General features: G+C 38.3%; 1 protein-coding gene across 7 annotated transcripts in view; it reads right to left on the bottom strand.

Moving 5' to 3' along the window:
- Window positions 1-19,462, bottom strand: part of PTGER3 (prostaglandin E receptor 3) — a 179,114-nt gene that overhangs the window by 28,502 nt on the left and 131,150 nt on the right. For 4 of the 7 annotated variants that reach the window (XM_053894019.1, XM_019448891.2, XM_053894011.1 and 1 more), the window contains one exon: window positions 12,821-12,980. The exons of the other annotated variants lie outside the window; for them this stretch is intronic. In XM_053894019.1, the coding sequence (XP_053749994.1) occupies window positions 12,966-12,980 (15 nt within the window). In that variant the 3' untranslated portion in view covers window positions 12,821-12,965. The remainder of the gene's footprint in view (window positions 1-12,820; window positions 12,981-19,462) is intronic. 7 annotated transcript variants of the gene reach the window in all.

Below are 19,462 nucleotides of genomic sequence, written 5' to 3'. Positions count from 1 at the left end.
AAGCTTCTGGAAAGCCACCATTCAAAGGATAAATAATAAACACCAAAGGGAACCACAGACAAGGGTAGGGAAGTTCAGGAACACATAAATGTATGTATCTATGTCTATCCTCATTTTCCAGTCAGCCCTCCAAGAATGAAACATCACCAGAGATGCTGGGAAAAGGACATGCAAATCTTCGGTAGTAAGAAAGTAGGCCTTGATTTGTGTACTTGGGATTTTTTTTTCTTCTGATGGAAAGACATGGGATATAGCAGTGATGTTTACTTCATGCATTTGTGCAGATGAGAAAAAGATCCGTCTTCCTTAGAGATTCTTCTTCTCTCTGCCTGGCACCCTTGTGCTGTGAACGCCATGCAGTATGGTACTGCATATAGTTTGCAGCCATCGGAGACAGAGTGAGCCACAGCACATTGCAGGTTTGGGAGGTTTATTTGGAAAGTAAAATGCTTGAGAGGTGCTGAATTTATCTCGTGTTCAAAGAAGTCTTTCCCCTCTTTAATGCCATCTTCACTTAGATTTCCATGCTGCTGAACTACTGTAGCTAGATCTATGCTAAATAGCTCCTTTGCAACATGCAAATTAATGCCCCCAAATCTAAATCCAGTGCACCAAAAGAATTTCCACTTAAGGTTGTGCTCCATTTGTTGATTTATATTTATGTTCTGTTAATAATAAATATGATTATCTTATTTCTCTTTTGGAGAAGTTTAGTTTGAAGATGGAAAGGCAATTATTTTTTGTTTGTATATAAAGATTAACATATCTTGCATTCAGAAAAAATTAAATTACTACAAAAAATTAAGACAAGAATCATGATACCAGTTGAATAATATTTGAAATTAGGTGTTAAGATCAGGTTTCCATTCTAGGCAATATATAATTCTTTTTATAAAGTTTATGCTTGATAGTTTTTTTCTTGCAGTGACAATCTATTAGATGATTCTTCATGTTATATCTTGATAAAAACTTGAGACAAGAAGGAAAAATGTCAGATTACTAACTTCCTCTTGAAAGCCCCAGGTATCTGTGAAGACTCCTTCTTAGGCTCCTTCTCTTGGGTCAGTTTTCTTTCTTTACTTTTAGGAGTTACCTTCCATTTTACTTTATACCATAGCTCTTTTCCTGTCTTTCATTCCCAAATGTCACCTTTGGGACATTTGACCTTTACTGTGTGACTACTTGAAGTTGTACATTAAGCATGCATTAATTCTTCTTCACCTCTTTCAGAAACTTCATTTGGTGCTTCTATGTTATAGCATTTCAATTCAGCTCAATTCAACATTTCTTGATAGACTATTATGTACAGACACTAGACAAGGACTTCGGGGGACATCAAGTTGAAGGAAAGATAGACCTTGCACTCAGCATTCAATAGGCAATAGCAACAACAGTAATAACAACTGGCATTTAACTTTTATTCAGTGTAGACCTAGAAGTCCTAGCCACAGCAGTCAGCCAAGAAAAAGAAATAAGAGGTATTCATATTGCAAAGTTAGACTGTCGCTATTTGTAGGTGACATGATACTATATGTAAAAAAAAAAGTCTTTTTAAAATTATTTTTAAAATATATTTATTTTGAGAGAGAGAGAGAAAGTAGGGGAGGAGCAGAGAGAATCTCAAGCAGGCTCTGTGCTGTCGATGCAGAGCATGATGTGGAACTCAGTCCCACAAACCATGAGATCATGACCTGAGCTGAGATCAAGCGCCAGATGCTTAATGAACTGAGCCACTCAAGTGCCCTGATACATAGAAAATCTTAACAATTCCACCAAAAAACTACTAGAAGTAATAAACAGAAACAGTAAAGTGGCAAGATGCAAAATTAATACCCAGGAATTGGTGGTGTTTCTATATACAAACAACGTCACAGAAAGAGAAATTTTAAAAACAACACCATTAACAATTGCACCAAAAAGAATAAACTACCCAGTAATAAACTTAACCAAAGAGGTGAAAGGCCTCATACTCTGAAAACTATAAAATCCTAATGAAAGAAATTGAAGATGACACAAACAAATGGAAAGATATTCCATGCTGATGGACTGGAAGAATTAATATTATCAAAATGTCCATATTACCTAAAGCAGTCTACACATTTAATGCAATCCCTATCAAAGTACCAACATCATTTTTCACAAAACTGGAACAAATAATCCTAAAATTTGTATGGAACTACAGAAAACTCCAGGTAGCCAAAGCAATCTTAAGAAAGAAGAACAAGTCCGGATATATCACAATCCCACATTTCAATATATACTACAAATCTGTAGTAATCGAAACAGTATGGTACTGGCACAAAAATAGACACCTAGGTCAATGGAACAGGATAGACACCCCAGAGATAACGCACATATATAATGTCAATTAATCTATGACAAAGGAGGCAACAATATACAATGGGGGAAAGATAGTCTTTTCAACAAATTGTGTTGGGAAAGCTGGGCAGCTACATGCAAAAGAATAAAACTGGACCACTTTTAACAGCATACACAAAAAGCAACTCAAAATGGATTAAAGACCTAAACGAGAGACCTGAAATGATAAAAATCCTAGAAGAGAACCCATGCAGTAATTTCTCTGACAGCCATAGCACATTTTTCTAGATACATCTCCAGAGGCAAGGGAAACAAAAGCAAAAATAAACTATTGGGACTACATTAAAATAAAAGTTCTTGCACAGCAAAGGAAACCATAAACAAAACAAAAAAACAATCCACCAAATGGGAGAAAATATTTGAAAATGATAGATCTGATAAGGGGTTAATACCCAAAATATATAAAGAACTTATACAACTCCACACTGCTGGATGTGAGTGATTCCATCTTGTGCACCACATACATTCACAGGAGTTCTGTTCTATTTCTTTCCTACCTTAAACACAGTAAGCCCTCTTACTTTCTTCATTATTTATTTGAATGCTATCCTCTCTGGAACCTGCTTCTTGGCCACAGTGACTTCTACTCATCTTGTAAAACTCACTTTTAGCTTCCCCAAGCTGGGCTTTCCTGACACATTCCCCCTTGGAGGGGGCATTAAGTGTCTCATCTTTGGATTTCATCTACAACCAGCAAATCCAGTCACACAAAACTTACCCCACTCCTTTGTCTATTTCTGATCCTAGGCCATGAGCTGCTAACAGGCAGGGACTCTCATTTATCACTGATGCCCAACTGATGATTGTTTAACAAAAGAATGAAGAAACAATAATCCAAAAATTATTCCTCTTTGATTTTGGAACGCATTTCCTATACTCCAGTTTGCTATAAATACAATCACCCACAACGGGAGATGTCACCCAGGGACTTACGGTTAAATATTGATAAAACAGCCAGAAACATTTCCATGAAATTTAAATGTTTAACACCTCTAGTGCTGCTCTTTCCTTCACTCCTTGTTACTCTTTGTAGAGGTTCTTTCCTCTTCTCTAACTGATAAAGGCGAATCTTAAGAAATAAAACGAGCAAAAAAAAGCACCTCCAGTTTTAAAATGTGGGAACATCAAATGACAGTCCCAACTGCTTGACGGAATGAAAACAAGGTCAGTGTCTTATCCTTCCACAGTGGTTGCCCCCCCACCCCCAACGCCGAGCCAGAACTGTGCTCTCGAGTCATGCTGTTTGTTTTACAGCTTGCGGACTTGCACAAAATTCTTTTTCTCTAACAACAACAATCATAAAAATAGCATGGTCTTTTTTGCAACCTTACTCATAGCCTAAGGAAAGGAAGATTACAAAATTATGCCAGCATAAGAGCATCAGCTGAGATCCCAAAAGGTCCTAACAATACTTGGCAAATACTTTTTATAATTTGAAGAACTGAGTAAGAGAGACATATGCTATGAGTCTTAGAAAAAGACATTTGAGGTTGCCCTTAAAAGTGGGAATGCAGCAAATCAACACAGTCTTTGCCATGAAATTCTCACTCAACTGAGAAGGGCAAACCCAAAATAGGTCTGAGTCAGTTTTGAAAGGGCTTCCTCCAGGACAAAAATGTATTTCTTTATAATCATCCCGTGAACAAGTATTATGGAGCACCTACTATACGATCTCTGGTGTGAAATACCCAGAAGTGAGGTAGTAAAATGTGGAGTTTCAGGGGGAAAAAGACTGGGGGCAGACAGACCTATATTTCAGTCCCAGTTCTCTCACTTATTCACTGTTGCTTTGAGGCTTGTTAGTGAGCCTCTCTTAACCTGTGATTCCTTGTCTATAACATGCTGATAATAACCCTACCTCAGCTTTGTTCTGACGCTTAAACAAGATCGTGTATTCAGAGAGCTTAGCTAAGTGCCTGGCACCGAGTGGCACTTAGTAAACGGTGGCTATCACCTGCTGACATGTATTTAACATGGCTGGTACCAAGCACAATCAATCTCAAATGAGAAGCATACAGAGAAAATCTGTTACAAGTGAAAGTACGTCTCTAGTCTTCGTGTGCTCATAAATTATACCAGGCCCTCCAAGGATAAACACAACCCTACTCTCTGTCCTCTGCCAGTAATTATAACCTCCATTAAAGCAAGAACATTTCTTCGTTTTCCTTTCTAGCTTTCTAGAAAGAAACCATTCCCACACCAAACCAAACACCATTCCCACAGCATATCTTGAAGTATATATTGAACAAGATTTCATCAATATCCTTTCTGCGGTTAGGTGATTGGCTCTTGGAAAGCAGAAACAAGGTCCAGTATTCGTCTTTTTTTTTATGCTGTTACTACTGAGTACAAACTAGAGGGGAACTAAGGACAAAACAGGACAGCTCAGATTGGATCTAATTTACTAGCTCCATCCAAAAGTTCCCAGATCAATGTCCTAATGTAGCCTGAGGGAAGGTACCCATCATTTGCCAAATACCTTATGTTACCAAACCTAATTTTCATGCTAAGCCACATGAGGTAGATATACATTTCCCCATGGTATAGAGGAAGCCAAGGCTCAGAGCAGTGAAGACTTTTCCAAAGCCAGGCAGCTAAGTAGGCAGCACCTCGATTTAATCTAGAAGAGCCTGATGCTTTCTCCCACAGCACACAGCCTATTGATTCAGCAGTGACAGTGGTTTAAAGAATGATATCGGAACAGGGCCAACATGCTGTGCATGGAGTGTAGAATATTGGTCGCTCTGCTAAGAGAGCATCTTTTCTTGTGACATTGTTATTTCCTGATGAGCCTACCTCACCAGGACTTTCCCCAGCATCTGTCTTATCCTGGTAGGTGTCAAGATCATAGAGAGAAACCATTTTTTGTCACTAAAATCCAGCTCCCTGAGTTCATATGTCAGTGTTCAGGCAGGAATGTGAAATGCCTTTTACATGACTAAAATCTCTTCCCTGAATAGTCAAGACTTTTCCATGAATGGATAGAATTTTATAATACAAGATGTTCAAATAGGTCAGGAAAAATTCCTTTGAAAACTACTGCCAAAATGAAATTCTCTAAATGTTCCGGTCGAAAGTACGTTTGCTGCTAGGAATACAAACAACAGAGAAAATTCATTTGTTGATAGCTTCCCTGATATTTTAATTATACTCTCCAAATTCTGTTTTTTTCCTCGATGTAACAATTTTATTCTCAAAATAAAAATGTTTAATCCACATGTAATAGTAAAATTAATGCATTATCTTTTTTCCTTGCTGTAAAATGAAATTAAAAATGCCAAGAAGCACATTTTGCTTCCAGCAGAATGGAAAGTAACCTTTTGAAGGGCCTGATAAATTTGATTTCTTATGTAGTTTTCTGATAATCATCAGTTTAACTCTGTTAAATACCAAGTGGCATTTTAAGCCTGCAAGTCTGCCAGAAAACTACATTGAATTCCCAGTGTCTTAAGTGACCTTGAATAGCTTAACACATTTCAGTATCTTTCTGGTTGTCTGATATGAGGCATATTTGGTTATTTTCATTGCCCTGTTGAAGGCAAACTTAATATGTCTTAAAAAAATGTGTTACATAATTTGTTCAACCCATGGAGGAAAATTAGAATTTTTAAAAATACTGTGGATTTTTAAATTCCTGTGCCATTTGGTTGAAAGCTCACCTTTAAGCAAAAGAACATTAAAGTTACTCTGTTTTTTGAAATCTCTCCCTTGAAAGCCACTCCTATCCCCTTCAGAGATCTACTCATCTTTATGAGAGACTTATAGAGTAGATGTTATTTTTTAAAGGTATTATTTAATTATTTTGAGAGAGAGAGCATGCATGCATGAAGGTGGGGAAAGAGCAGAGAGAGAGGGAGAGAGAGAATCCCAAGCAGATTCTGCGTTGTCAGCACAGAGCCCAACGTGGAGCCCAAACCTATGAACAGAGAGATCATGATCTGAGTCTAAATCAAGAGCCAGATGCTTAACCAACTGACTCACCCAGGTGCCCCTGGAGTAGATGTTATTAATTCCACTTTATAAATGGTGAAAATGAGACTCAAAGAATGTACATTTTGTGCCCCAGAAAATGTGACTGTAAAGGGGCAGAGGCAGGGCTCAAACCACTGGGTCTGATACCAGGTCCAATCTTTTAACCTGAAACATGACTTTCTTAGCATTCCCTTGTTTTTCTCTCCTTAAAGTTTCTCTCTTGATATTTTAACTTTGAATACTCCCTCAGCACCATAGTGAGAGGACAGAATTCTGACACAGAAATGACAACTAGAAGACATGAATAAGTAATTTATAGGTCATGATCTTTACCTCTCCTTTTTTTATTTTCTCAAAACTACTTGATAGTTGATAGTTCACCCTCTGTGTGTATAGGGCTTTCTGAGAAAGTCTTTTGCTGGGCGTGAATAACAAAGCTAACAATCTTAGGTTAATGTGGTTAGTACCCTTTTCTTCTAAAGTTTATTTATTTATTTTGAAAGAGAGAGAGACAGAGCATCTGCAAGGGGAAGGGCAGAGAAAGAGGGAGAGAGAGAGAACCCCAAACAGACTCTGGGCTGTCAGCACAGAGCCCCATGCAGGGCTCCATCTCACAAACTGTGAGATCATGACTTGAGCTGAAATCAAGAGTCAGACACTCAACAGGTTGAGCCATCCAAGGGCCTCAATGTGGTTAGTATTCTAAAGGTTTGAACAAGCTTGTCTCTATCCCTAAATAAGATGAGTGGTTCCAGGATTCAACTAGTTGCTTATGAATAGCAGTAACTCCTTATTCCATGCAACTACAAAATCACGAAAAATCCAACATAAGGGCTAATTGAATCAACGAGTTTGGGAGATGCAAAGCTGAAATTTGGATTCCAGATTTTGCAAAGACGTTTTAGAATGCTCTGCTCAGTCCCTGAAGTGAAGATTTCACAAAAACAAAGTTCTGTTTCACAGAAAGAGCTCAGAGCATACTTGAGGAAGAAAATATAGAGAACAGGAAAGGAGCCAGGTCTCACATAATGTTATGTACAGGACTGTGACATCAAGTTGACACTGTATCCTCATGACAGACTGTTTTGTTTGCATCTGTCATCATAGAAGACAACGAGAGTTTCAAAGCTCAAGCTAATTTCACAAAGGGACTTTCAGCAGTGGTCAAGCAGTTGTACTAGACCAAGGGTGCCAAATAAATGCTTTCCACAGATCCTGGCAGTCGGTGACAAAGTCCCTGTAAAACCAGAGTAAGATTAGGAAGTAAGAGCAATGCAGTCCTTGCTCTCATGCTGTTTGGTAGAAGGCTGCACCTGATTCTTCTGGGAAAGACTGCCCTTTGCAATGAAATGATAACATTCCTAAAAGTTTTGGCATTAAAATATCTCCTGTTTAAAAAGAATAAGATAATAGATTTCAAGTTTGTTTGTATTTTTTTATCCTTAATTAAATTACAAGTTGGCCATTGTTAGGGATTGAATTCAGTCCCCTAGCTGAAGTTTTAATCTCCAGTACCTGTGAATGTGACCTTATTTACAAATACAGTCTTTGGAGATGATCAAGTCGAGATGAAGTCATTAGGGTGGGCCCTACTCCAATATGACCCTGTCTTTATAAAAAGGGGAAATTTGGACACAGAGACATATACATACAAAGGAAAGATGAAGTGGAGATAATGGGAGAATGCCATCTACAAGCCAGGGAATGGCAAAGAATGCTAGCAACCCCCCAGAACCTAGGGTAGAGGCATGGAACAAATTCTTCCTCACAACCCTCAGAAGGAACCAAATGTGCCCACACCCTGATCTCTGTTTCTAGCCTCCAGAATCTTGACACAATACATTTCTATTATTTAAGCCTCCTAGTTTGTGATGACTTGTGTGGCTGCTCTAAGAAATTAATGTAGCCATCCTAGACCAATTATCTATTTTTCTTTTATTTTGTTTTGCTTTTTGAAATTTTACTAGCTCTTGAAATCTCAAATTCTGGAAACCCTTAAACCAAATTACCTTAAAATCCCATCCAATCTTAAGATTTTATGATGCTTTACACTGTTGAACATTTTTCCTAATTTTTATGATTAGTCATTAAGTGCCCACAGGATTGGAGACATCCAGATTCTCCTTAAGAAAGCAGAGTACAAACAGGAACAACATTTAGGTGTTACAGGGCCAAACCTGAGAAAATATCTCAGCATATGGCTTGAAACATTGAATGTGGATGCGCGATTGATTTCTTTCCCTGTAGTTTGAGTAGAAATAAAACTCGATGCTCCTGGTATAATATATAAGGATCCAACACTGCTCTGGCCATGGATCTGATGAAGGTGTATGTTTCTCAGAAAGTTAGAGAAGGGTACCCAAAAATCTATGGCATCTTCTATTTGGTTCATCATACAGTCCTCATCTCTCATGGGTCATGGTAACGCTTTCTCCTTTCCTTTCTCCTCCTCAGCAAGCTATATAAGAGGAGATTAGGGGCAGTGAGGTATGTTTTACCAGATCATGCTTGAATGTACTGACGAGTGCCCCATTTCCGTTGCTCAGATGGGTTTGAAAAAAATCCAGCTGGGAATTCATCCATTTATTCACTCATGTATTTATCCAATGAATAAAAAAAAAAGAAAAAGAGGAGACCCAGGGACACCAATCCATGCTATATATCACACTGTCATAAAATGACTCTATAATTATAATAACTAGTATGTGTTAAAAATCTCTACCTTCATTTTATAGATGAGCTAAAATAATTGAACTTGTCCTTGGTTCTACCACTGATGAATGCAGTAGCTTGACCTTCATTCTGTATGTCTCCTCTCCATGTCTCCTCTATATCAATATGCCTGCCCTTACAACCCACCAGACTGGTGTATACACATCACTGTACCCTAAGACATGCCTTCACTCAGGAACTGGCTTCTCCCAGTCTCTACACACCTCTAACCAAAGTCTATCACCTCACAAAAAAACTGGTCTCCAGAAAAACTTCCAGAATTCCTGGTCTCCATCCTTGCTCAGCCAACCTCCCAGAACTTAGATTTTTAATTGTGTAACTTCTGTTTGTTTGTTTGTTTTGCATTTATTGGAATGCTGTGCTGTGTTTGATATCAGCATGTCTGTGTATTTGATTTTATCTCCCTGGAAGATCATCTCCTCTTTAAAGGAAAATACTGTATCCCCTAGTTTCTAGTCCTAACCTCGCTGCTAAAGAGACAGACAATATTAGTTATATCACTTAATCTATTTGAACCTCCATGTCCCAACTGATATAAAAAGAGGGTGGTGGGAAGATGCAGTCTATCAACATCTCTTACCCTGGTAGTGTGTATATAGGTCTCCCAAGCATCCCTGTCCTTTGCTGGCTCTGAGAATTGCCCAGTTGAGGCTCATGGCCATATTTGCTCATGTGAAGGCTACTCTGGTCTTATCAACGTAGACCACCCCCACATCTCTGCTGGGCAACACTACTGAGTGTAGACTCAGGCAGCCCACACTGCCGCCTAACATGATCTTCCTGTTTCTCTCCTCTCCCTTTCATTTGCCATAGTCATAAATACTGCTCCAGACCAAGATGACAGATTCTTCTCCACATCCTCCTCATCTTTACAGACACCATCTCACCTTCCTAAAGTACGTTTACACTTCCTGCTTCCTCGGTCCATCCCTACTCCTATAAGACATGGTCATTCTTCACCTATTCCGTGAAGGCTTTGCTGACCACCAATCTGCCATCAGAATCTGTGCAACTGCTGTAGCATTTAAAAATATTTGTCCCTCTGCATTTTAACTGCATCATATAGAAATAACATAGTGAAATGCTTATGAGCATAGTTGTCTTGGTTTCAGACTGCCTACCTTTATAATCATCACTGTGCCACTTACTAGCTATTTGCCCTGGACAAATTATTGTTCTGCACCTCAGTTTCCTCATCTGTTGAATGAGGATAACAATAGTATTTATCACCTGGAATGTTTTTAAGGATTGATGAGTTAATGCATGAAAGCACATAGAATAGTGAACATATTATTGAGTTAACACTATGCACGAATACCACCCCATATCTCTTTTTCCCTCTAGGATTTCAAATAAGAAAAGAACTAATTCGTTATAACATCAGATTTGTAAAGTCGTAAGATCTCATTTTCTTTCTTTTAAATCTCCCTTTTCATCAACCACTTCACATCCTGATATCCTCTCTCCTTCAATTGTCTGAGGTAATAATGTTGACCTGCCCCTCTGCCTGATATTTAAGTAATGCACCACGAATTAGACCATTCCTGTATAATAGGACAGGGTGAGGCTTGTTGTTGGAAAGATGGGAAGACATAATATATGTGAAAATGCCTGAACATGTAGATTCATTCAAAGAATGTTCATTAAGCACCTTTTCTGTACTTAGCATGTGCCACCAGATCCTGGGAATACAGTCCTTGATTCATGTTGTCTCTGTTTAGTGAAGGATACAGACAACTCTATCTACAGTTGGGATGCGATGTGATTAGTTGTGATGAAGGGACGAAACCGGATGCTATCATAACCCACAGTGCATATAATTGTCTCCAAAAGTAGAAGAAGGCTTCCTGAAGAAAGAGCACCCAGGCTGAGTCTCAAAGATGGAATGGGAACCAATCAGCCTTGGAAGAAGGGAAGTCTCCCAGGCTAAAGGATAACCACAGGGGAGAAGACAGAGAGGCCCAGAGCCCCGCTGTGTTTTGGAACTACTACAAGAAGTTCTGAGTGATTGAGGAGTGGGAAGAGATAAGCATGGACCAGATTATAAAGGGGTTTTATGCTTCTGCCTGGATTTTACCCTGCAGGCAAGGGGGAGCACTTTGCATTAGGCAGGGGATTAATAGCACCAAATCTGGGTTTATACTGGCAGTAGTGTGAACAGTAAGTTGCAGAAGACTGCGGTAGAAACCAAACAGGGTTTTGTGGGGTTATTCCAATAACCTTCATGAGAAAATGCTTAAGGACCTGAACTAAGGGATGCGGATGAAAAGACCAGAGGTAAAAAAGGCAAAATTAAACAAATAACCTAGGAGAGAAAATACATAAAGTTCACACCAGTTTTTTTTGGGTGTAACTGTACTATATCTTTCAGTGATTCAATGTCAGATTCCTCAACATTTTAACAGACTTTCTAGATGCAGCGAGTGTAATGGTAGGAATTTTGAGTGCATCCCAGGTGGTCTTTGAACGGTAAGGACTTTGGAGGGTGCCTCACCCACATCTCAGTGGCAACAGTCTTTCCCATGGAGGTGCAGCCTTGGGTTGCAAAAATAACCCAAAGCTACCAATTTTATCCCTAATTTTCTTTGGCACATTTATTTAGATACAGAGCCTGTTTCAGATTAACTTTAATTTTATTTCTTATCTTACAGACCTCTGTCCCTATTTCTTTGCTGGATCACTGCCAAACCCCAAGCTCCTATCATGCACAGTAACTATTTCCTTCTTTGTGGGCGGGCAGGCTGCTGGAGCTAAAGGGAGAAGGAGATGTTTTCTGCTATATATATATATATATATATATATATATATATATACACACACACACACATATATACATATATATATACAAACACATATATATATGTATATATACTTATACATATATATATGTGTGTGTATATATATATATATATATATACATATATATATATGTATATATATATACATATAACATGGCTGGACCTTGAAGCATGGCTGCTTTGTATCCTCATCCAGGGTATCAGGCTCTTGTAGTGTACAGGAACCAATGACCGAGTGTCCACAGCTCTGAGTAATGCTAAATGTAGACTGAACCACCAGAGACTCCTTAAGTTTGTTTTTATATCCCTTCTGTTGATAATTTTATATTGTAACTGTGTATAAGTGATAAATTGATGGAGGAAAGAGACTGTGAACATATTGCATTAAGCATTTCTATTAAGATCCTATTTGTATCCTGTCTGAGGTGAGACACGAAATGTTAAGCATGCAGTTTGGTGTATATGTTAACATGGGAATTGCCTTCCAGATTATATTTCAATTTTAAGAAAGAAGAAGAGTGAAAGACACAAGCACAGTTTTCTGTAGGAGACCACTGCCATATGGAACTTTGTATGCTCCAGGAAGAGTGACAAGCCTGTACTGGAAGGTAATTGAAATTCATGACCAATTTATCTTGCATGGGCCTCTCCAAGCCCAAGTGACAAGGTGCTGATGGTCTCAACCTAAGTGGTTTGATATTCGACTGTTAGTTGCAATATATGTTGGACCAGCAGGAGGAAACAGATAGGAGGAGCTTAGACACACTGTAAGGATGTATACCAGGAATTACAGCTTAGTGAAGTTCGAATCATCTCCTCTTAGGAGAAACAGTGACACATGTGATGAGACTGATGCCCAAGATTTTGGGGAAAGATTTACAAGTAAAGCTGAGAGAAACGGGCTCATAAATTTCCTTGGCAATCCCCAGAGATCTCACCTTGAACTTAGAGGCTCAAGTGCCAAAGCTGAAACTTGAAACACTGACAGATGTCGATTTTTGGAGAAGATTGCTTTGGAGTGTGGTAGCCTTCTGTCTTGTTATTCAGATCCCCATAGTCCTAAATGGAGTTTAAATTCCCAACTTAGGATTGGAGGAGCTGTAAGAAAATGAATAGTCGTCAGCATTGCTTTTGTATGGAGTTGTGTCATATAGAACAGGATTTGTGAAAGGCATTGGTTTGACCAAGACTTTCATTGGGCTTCTCTAGATGTTCTGTTAGTAAAAAAACAGATTATTTCAAGTAGATTGCCATCACAACATTGAATAGGTATTACAGTAGGAAAGAGAAATCAAAGGTATCCATTGGCTACTGAAGTTTTGCCAGTTCCCAAGACAGATATTTGCATTCAATGATTTGTGAAACTTTTTTGATTACCTAGTACGTGCCTGGCACTGTGTTGATAACATGATTAGAGATGGGCCACAGACAGTTTCTACTTGCAAAGGATTTACAGTCCAGGAAGCATGTGAGGACCACTATTCAATCTAGGAGAATCTGAGAAGTGTTCCCTTCCAAAGGAAAATCTTTTAATAAATTATGTGGAGTATACACAGCACATGCAGCATTGGTAGTATTCAGGAAGTAGGACAACATTCAATCATCTGTTTACTTTTTCCCAAACCTAATTTTGGATTTTGAATCTAAGACTGAACAGGGATTTAGCCATAAAAAGGATGAGAAAAAACAAATAGAAAAACAAATGTGTTGAACTTCAAAAAGATAAAACCAAAGTCAAAGCACAGAGCTGAGATCTGAGGAGAACGGAGACTCACAGCTTCTCTCTGCCTTCCCCTCCCTCATACACAGTGTTTACTAAACTAAGATGATGTGAGTAATATCACTTATCACTGACAGGAAAACTATAACTCCGTCAAAGAATAATACTTTTATAGAAGAAACCCTACAACACACAAAAGTTGATCACGAAAAAATAAACTAGCAAGTGAGAAAAGGGAGAAAAGGGGCCCTTATGGAAAGAATAATGATGATGATAATAATAAGCCAAATAAAGAGAATAAGACAAATGTAATAATATAATTTGCACCACTGAAAGGGAAATGGGATTCCAGGGCCCTTCAGCTGCCCCCACACGGTAGTAGACTGAGGAAACCAAGAGAAGTGTTATTCACCATCCCCTGTGGTTCACCAGCTTTGGTGAGAACCAGCCATGTGCCTGGTCATGGGCCTCATGCAGTGGGCAGTACAAAGATGAATGAGTCACTTCTGTATCCTGAGGACATAACAAAAACAAGCTCAATCTACTGGGAAAGTGAACAGGTGCTCCGCTCCAGTGGTAAAGTTCAACCTGTAGTAAATGCCAGATCAGAGGTAGAAAGCCAAGAAAGCTAGCAGATTTGGAAAGAAAATGAGCAGTCTTTTTTGATAATCAGTAAATACTTCACAGAAGAAGGCAAAAAATAGTGATGAGGTCCAGAAGGAGAGGGAAGGCAAGTAACAGAAATAGCATGTATAAAGGCACAGGGGTAGGAGAGTGCAAGGAATATCCAGGAAATGGCAGGGAGTTCTGTGCAGTTGTCTGGGGGATGGGCAGGGCTGACTTGAGGGAATGAAGATCTTATTTACCATGTAAAAGGTTTGGAAATTAAATGTATTGGTAATCAGTAGTTAATCAGACAGTGGCATGTTTAGTTTAAGAGAAATACTTGTAATGTCTGTAGTGGGTTGAATGGTGGCTCCCAAAAAGATATGTTCATGTATTAACTCCTGAAGCCTATGAATGTTACCTTATTTGGAAAAAGGTTCTTTGTAGAAATCATGCAGTTAAGGATTTTGAGACGAGAAGGTAATGCTGAATTATCTGGGTGGGTCCTAAATCCAATGACAAATATTCTTGTAAGAGAAAAGTAGAGGGATATTTGAGACAAACACACAGGAGAAAGCAATGGGAAGACAGAAGCAAGGATTGGAATGATGTGGCTTCAAACCAAGGAACACCAGGGAATGCCAACCCTTATTAGAAGCTGGAAGAGGATTTTCTCGTAAAGCCTTCAGAAGGCGTTTCGCCCTGCTGACACCTTAATTTCAGACTTCCAGTCTCCTGAATTGGGAGAGAATAATTTTCTATAGTTTGAAGTTAACAAGGTTGTGATAATTTGTTAGAACAGCCCTGGGAAATTAATACCACTCTTCAAAACTAATCGGTACAAATGAAATAACAATGACTAGCATTAAGTATCATGCCTTTCAATTTACAAACCTCTTTTCTACACATTATTTTATCTTATTTTCATGATAAAACTGTGTGGGAGTAGTATTATTATTTCCCCCATTATATTGTTGAACCTAAGCTTCAAGAAATAAAATCACTTCCCTAAGGTGTCCAACTTGTACCCTCAGCTCTGTTTTTACTACTAACCTATGTTACTTTAGTAATGAATGAGTCAGCTCTCATAGCCACCATTCCTCATCCACATGTAGTTGATAGCTTCAAATGGCATCTAAGTAGCTCTTGAAGTCCTAGGCTGGAGAATAGACCAGAGAAGGAGGGAAAGAGATGGAAGGATCCAAATGGGACCAAGATTAGGATATTCTAAATAAGGATTAAAAACAATTAGGTGGCCCTCTTCAAATTTTCTTGGGTTTTAGCTACTGATGCTGTAATATTGAGTGAAATGTTTAAACTCCTTGAGTCTCTGCTTCCTATTCTAGAAAAAATGGGCATAATAATCTCTAGCTGGGTTGGTTTAAAGAGTAAACAAACTGTGTATTTAAAAAATAACTTTGCAAACCCTAAGGACACAGCCTAAATGTTAGGTGTAATTATGACAGTTAAATCAGAATGGTGCAGTGCTCTGGTTCAGACGGGATTGCTCATTAGTATCACGGGAGGAAATTTAAAACTTGCTGATGCCTAGATTCTCCCCTGGAAGTATGAAATCAGAATCTCTTAGAGTGGAACTCAAGCATATTATTTTAAAAATCATCTTAAATTATTCTTATACATGCTGCCAGTTTCCTGCCAGAGTGGGAAAAGATGAGCTCTGGGGTCAAATTGATCCAGGCATATATTCCATATAATAACTTTATAATCGCTACTTATAATTGTGTAATCTTGAGTAGGTTACTTGACCTTTCCAAATCTCTGTTTTTTCAACTTTCCAACAGGTGTTAAGAATACTTAGCTCTTAATGCTGCTTTAAGAATTGAATTAAATGTATGTATGAATGAGACAGTTAGTTCAGGTTAGTTTGATTTCCCCCATCCCTTTTGCATCAATAAAGTCAATGGCAAACTAAAAGGGAAGAAGGGAATGAGGGAGTTGCATTTAGCATATGACATGCATTTCCAAAAATTAACCCCAAGTTGCATTTTCTCAATGAAGTGAAGTCATATAGAGGTGTGGCTCTTGTGTTATGAATGCAGACATCACTAAATGTAAACATCACACAGAGCTGTTTCTTATAAAAATAATAGGTACCCAGGGGTTATAATAATTCACATTAACTGTGAAACCAAGTGTTTCCTCATTAATCAATGCCATAGGAAGGTGCCAACTTTTTCCTGTGCTTAGCAAGTCGATTAGATTAGAGTCACAAGACAGCACTTTCATTGTCAAGGGCATTTATGGTCATTGAACGTTAGGTCACCTGTAATAACCAAATGTCATTCTGTTCACCAATAGTGGAGGTGTTCAAAAATTGGTAATAAGATAGGGTGATGGTCACAGATTTTGTGGTTATTTTTATTTTAGTTATGGAAGATCTCTGTACTGCAAGGCATTTTAGAGTCCAAACTGGCATTTTGGTCTTTCTTTTCTAGTCTGAAAAACCCAGAGCATGTGGATGTCAGAAAGATGTTTCTTTTCTCTTAGAAATGTACAGTGTCTGCACACACTTAAAAAGCTCTAAAATATTCTACATCCAGTACATAATTGGACATGCTGTAACAACCTTGAGGATACATGCCTTTAATTTGCAATTATAGCTAAGAAGAGAATATTTCAACATATTGTGAATTACATTAGAAACTTGTTTATTAAATAAACCATATTGTATTGGTTTACTGAATCTAACCCCAGTAGTAATAGGCATATCTAGAGCCCAGATTTTGGCTTCTAATCCTGTTTCCAATAAAAAGAACCAGGGTTCCTCAGAGGAATGGCTGACTCAGGATTGTGGTAAGGATTACACAAAATAAACCTACACCATCTTCGAGTGCCAAAAAAGTAAGGATGTGTAAAGAACAAATCAAAGCATACAATAATGGAGATATGTCAAAAGGACACAGAAACCAACTAAAGGAACTCCCAGTGGCCAAGGAAGAAACATTTTAAGCAACAAAATAAAATCTTATTAGATTAAAATCCAAAGTATAAAATAAATAAATACCCATGAGTCCATACTGATATAAACAAATGATTGAATAAATAAGTGGGAGAGAACAGACAAATCTCCCATATGGAGGAATCCCAAATAATTTAATTTTATGTAGATCCTTCATCCTCAAGGAGGCTGAGCACAATTTCCCACTCCTTTTTCTTTTTTCTTAAATTTATTCATTCTAGATAGAGAGACAGACAGACAGACAGACAGAATGGGAGAGGGGCAGAGACAGAAGGAGACACAGAAACCGAAGCAGGCTCTAGGATTCGAGCTGTCAGCACAGACCCTAACTCAGGGCTCAAATCCACGAACTGTGAAGTCATGACCTGAGCTGAAGTCAGACACGTAACTGAGCCACCCAGGCGTCCTTCCCCACTTCTTCTTAGTGTGAGATGCACATAGCAATTTTTTTCTCCAAGAGTACAGTATGAAAAGGACAAGGGAGAGGGGAGGAGTGTATTAGTCATGTTTCTCTAGAGAAACAGAACCAATGGGAAATATATATTATATAATTAATTATATATGTAATGAGCTATCAGCAAGCTGGGTAACCAGGAAAGCTGGTGATATAAATCAAAGCCTGAAGAACTAAGAATCAGGTGAGTCAGTGGTGTAATTCCCAGTTTGAGGCCATAGGCCTGAGAACTGAGATTACAGGAGTGCATGGGTACGGAGGGATGCTGGTTCAAGAAGAGAGAGCATTCATCCTTCCCCTTTTTGTTCTGTTTGGGCTCTCAATGCATTAGATAATGCCTACCCACACCAGTGAGGGCAGATCTTCTTTACTAGGTCTACTGACCCAAATGCTGGTATCTTCCGGAAGCACCCTCACAGACATACCAGAAATAGTGTTATTGGCTATTTGGGCATCCCTTAGCCCACTTAAGTTGATACATAAAATTAACTATCACAAAGAGTAACTTTAAAGTGGAGAAGTCTGAAAAAAACTACCTTATCAGTTAATCAAGGTCAATATCAACAATGATAAATAATGTTGATAGTATGTGCTTTTGATGTGATGTGATGACAATGGCATTTTACCTCTGTCATCTTTCTCCCAGAAACCCATAGTCCCAGTCCAATTATGAGAGAAACATCAGGCAATTCCAAATACAAAGACAGTCTACAAAATACCTGACCAGGAACATCTGAGAAACTGTCACAGCAAAAAGGGACCTAAGGAGACATGATAACTAAATATAATGTGATATCCTGGTGGAAGCCTAGAACAGAAAAAGGGCATTAGATAAAAACTAAAGAAATCAGAATAAAGTATGGACCTCAGTTAATTATAACATATTGATGCTGATTCATTAATTGTAACAAATGAAGTATATTATGATATTGTGATTTATAAGGAATATATATATTTAGTCATTCAGATGACCAAAACATATTTCTCAGACATGTTCTGTCTGTGTCCACAGTTCCTGGATCACAGTTCCCAAACCCTTGGGATTTCCTGAGTGATAAGAGAAATGGGAACGTCTTTTGTTATAATATTTGGTCCTTGTCCTCAATTCCTGAAAATGAGAAAAACATATAAAAAGAGATTGCCAATGGATTTTTCAAAGTGAAAGGCATATCAATAGTTTTAATATGTGCGAATAGATGTAACTTCACAATAAAGAAATACATATAAAACAACAATGAAGTACCATTTAAAAACCCATCAGATTAGTAAAGACTAAATATTTCATAATACATTGAGATGGTAAGGAAACATAAAAACAGGTATCTTCCAGTTTGTTGATGAGCATGTGAAATGAAATGCCTTCTTTGGAAGATATTTTAGTGACATTGTAGCAGAAGCTGATGGCACCCTGCCTGTATCCCTGTGTCCATACATTTCAGTGTTAGTGGCCCAGTTTCCAAATGCCATCACCCCCTACTAAAATGGGTTGGCGTGAAGAGCATGCACTGGCTTACGCAATATTTCTAGAACTTGACAGATAAGGGGATAATAAGAATTATAAGGACAATAGAATTGGCTGGTTGCTGTTAGTGTCATAAGCATTCAGAGAAAAAAAAAATGGCAGGCTCAACTATCAATCAGGATACGATATGAAAGCCAGAAGTCTTCAAAGAACTGTTTACCATTTAAAAAGCAGCTTTTGGTACTACTGGACCTAGTAGAAACTTAGCCTAAACATGAGACATCTCCTGATAATTTGACAGGAGCTGCTCATCACAAGCCGGTTACCATCAGATCCTCCAAGTCATTAGCTTGGGTGG

This window comes from Panthera pardus, unplaced genomic scaffold (genome assembly GCF_024362965.1).
Source record: "Panthera pardus isolate Hobbes unplaced genomic scaffold, ASM2436296v1 HiC_scaffold_11, whole genome shotgun sequence".
NCBI lineage: Eukaryota > Metazoa > Chordata > Mammalia > Carnivora > Felidae > Panthera > Panthera pardus.
Note: the sequence above shows the minus strand (reverse complement) of the source record. Positions and strands in the feature narration are given on the sequence as shown.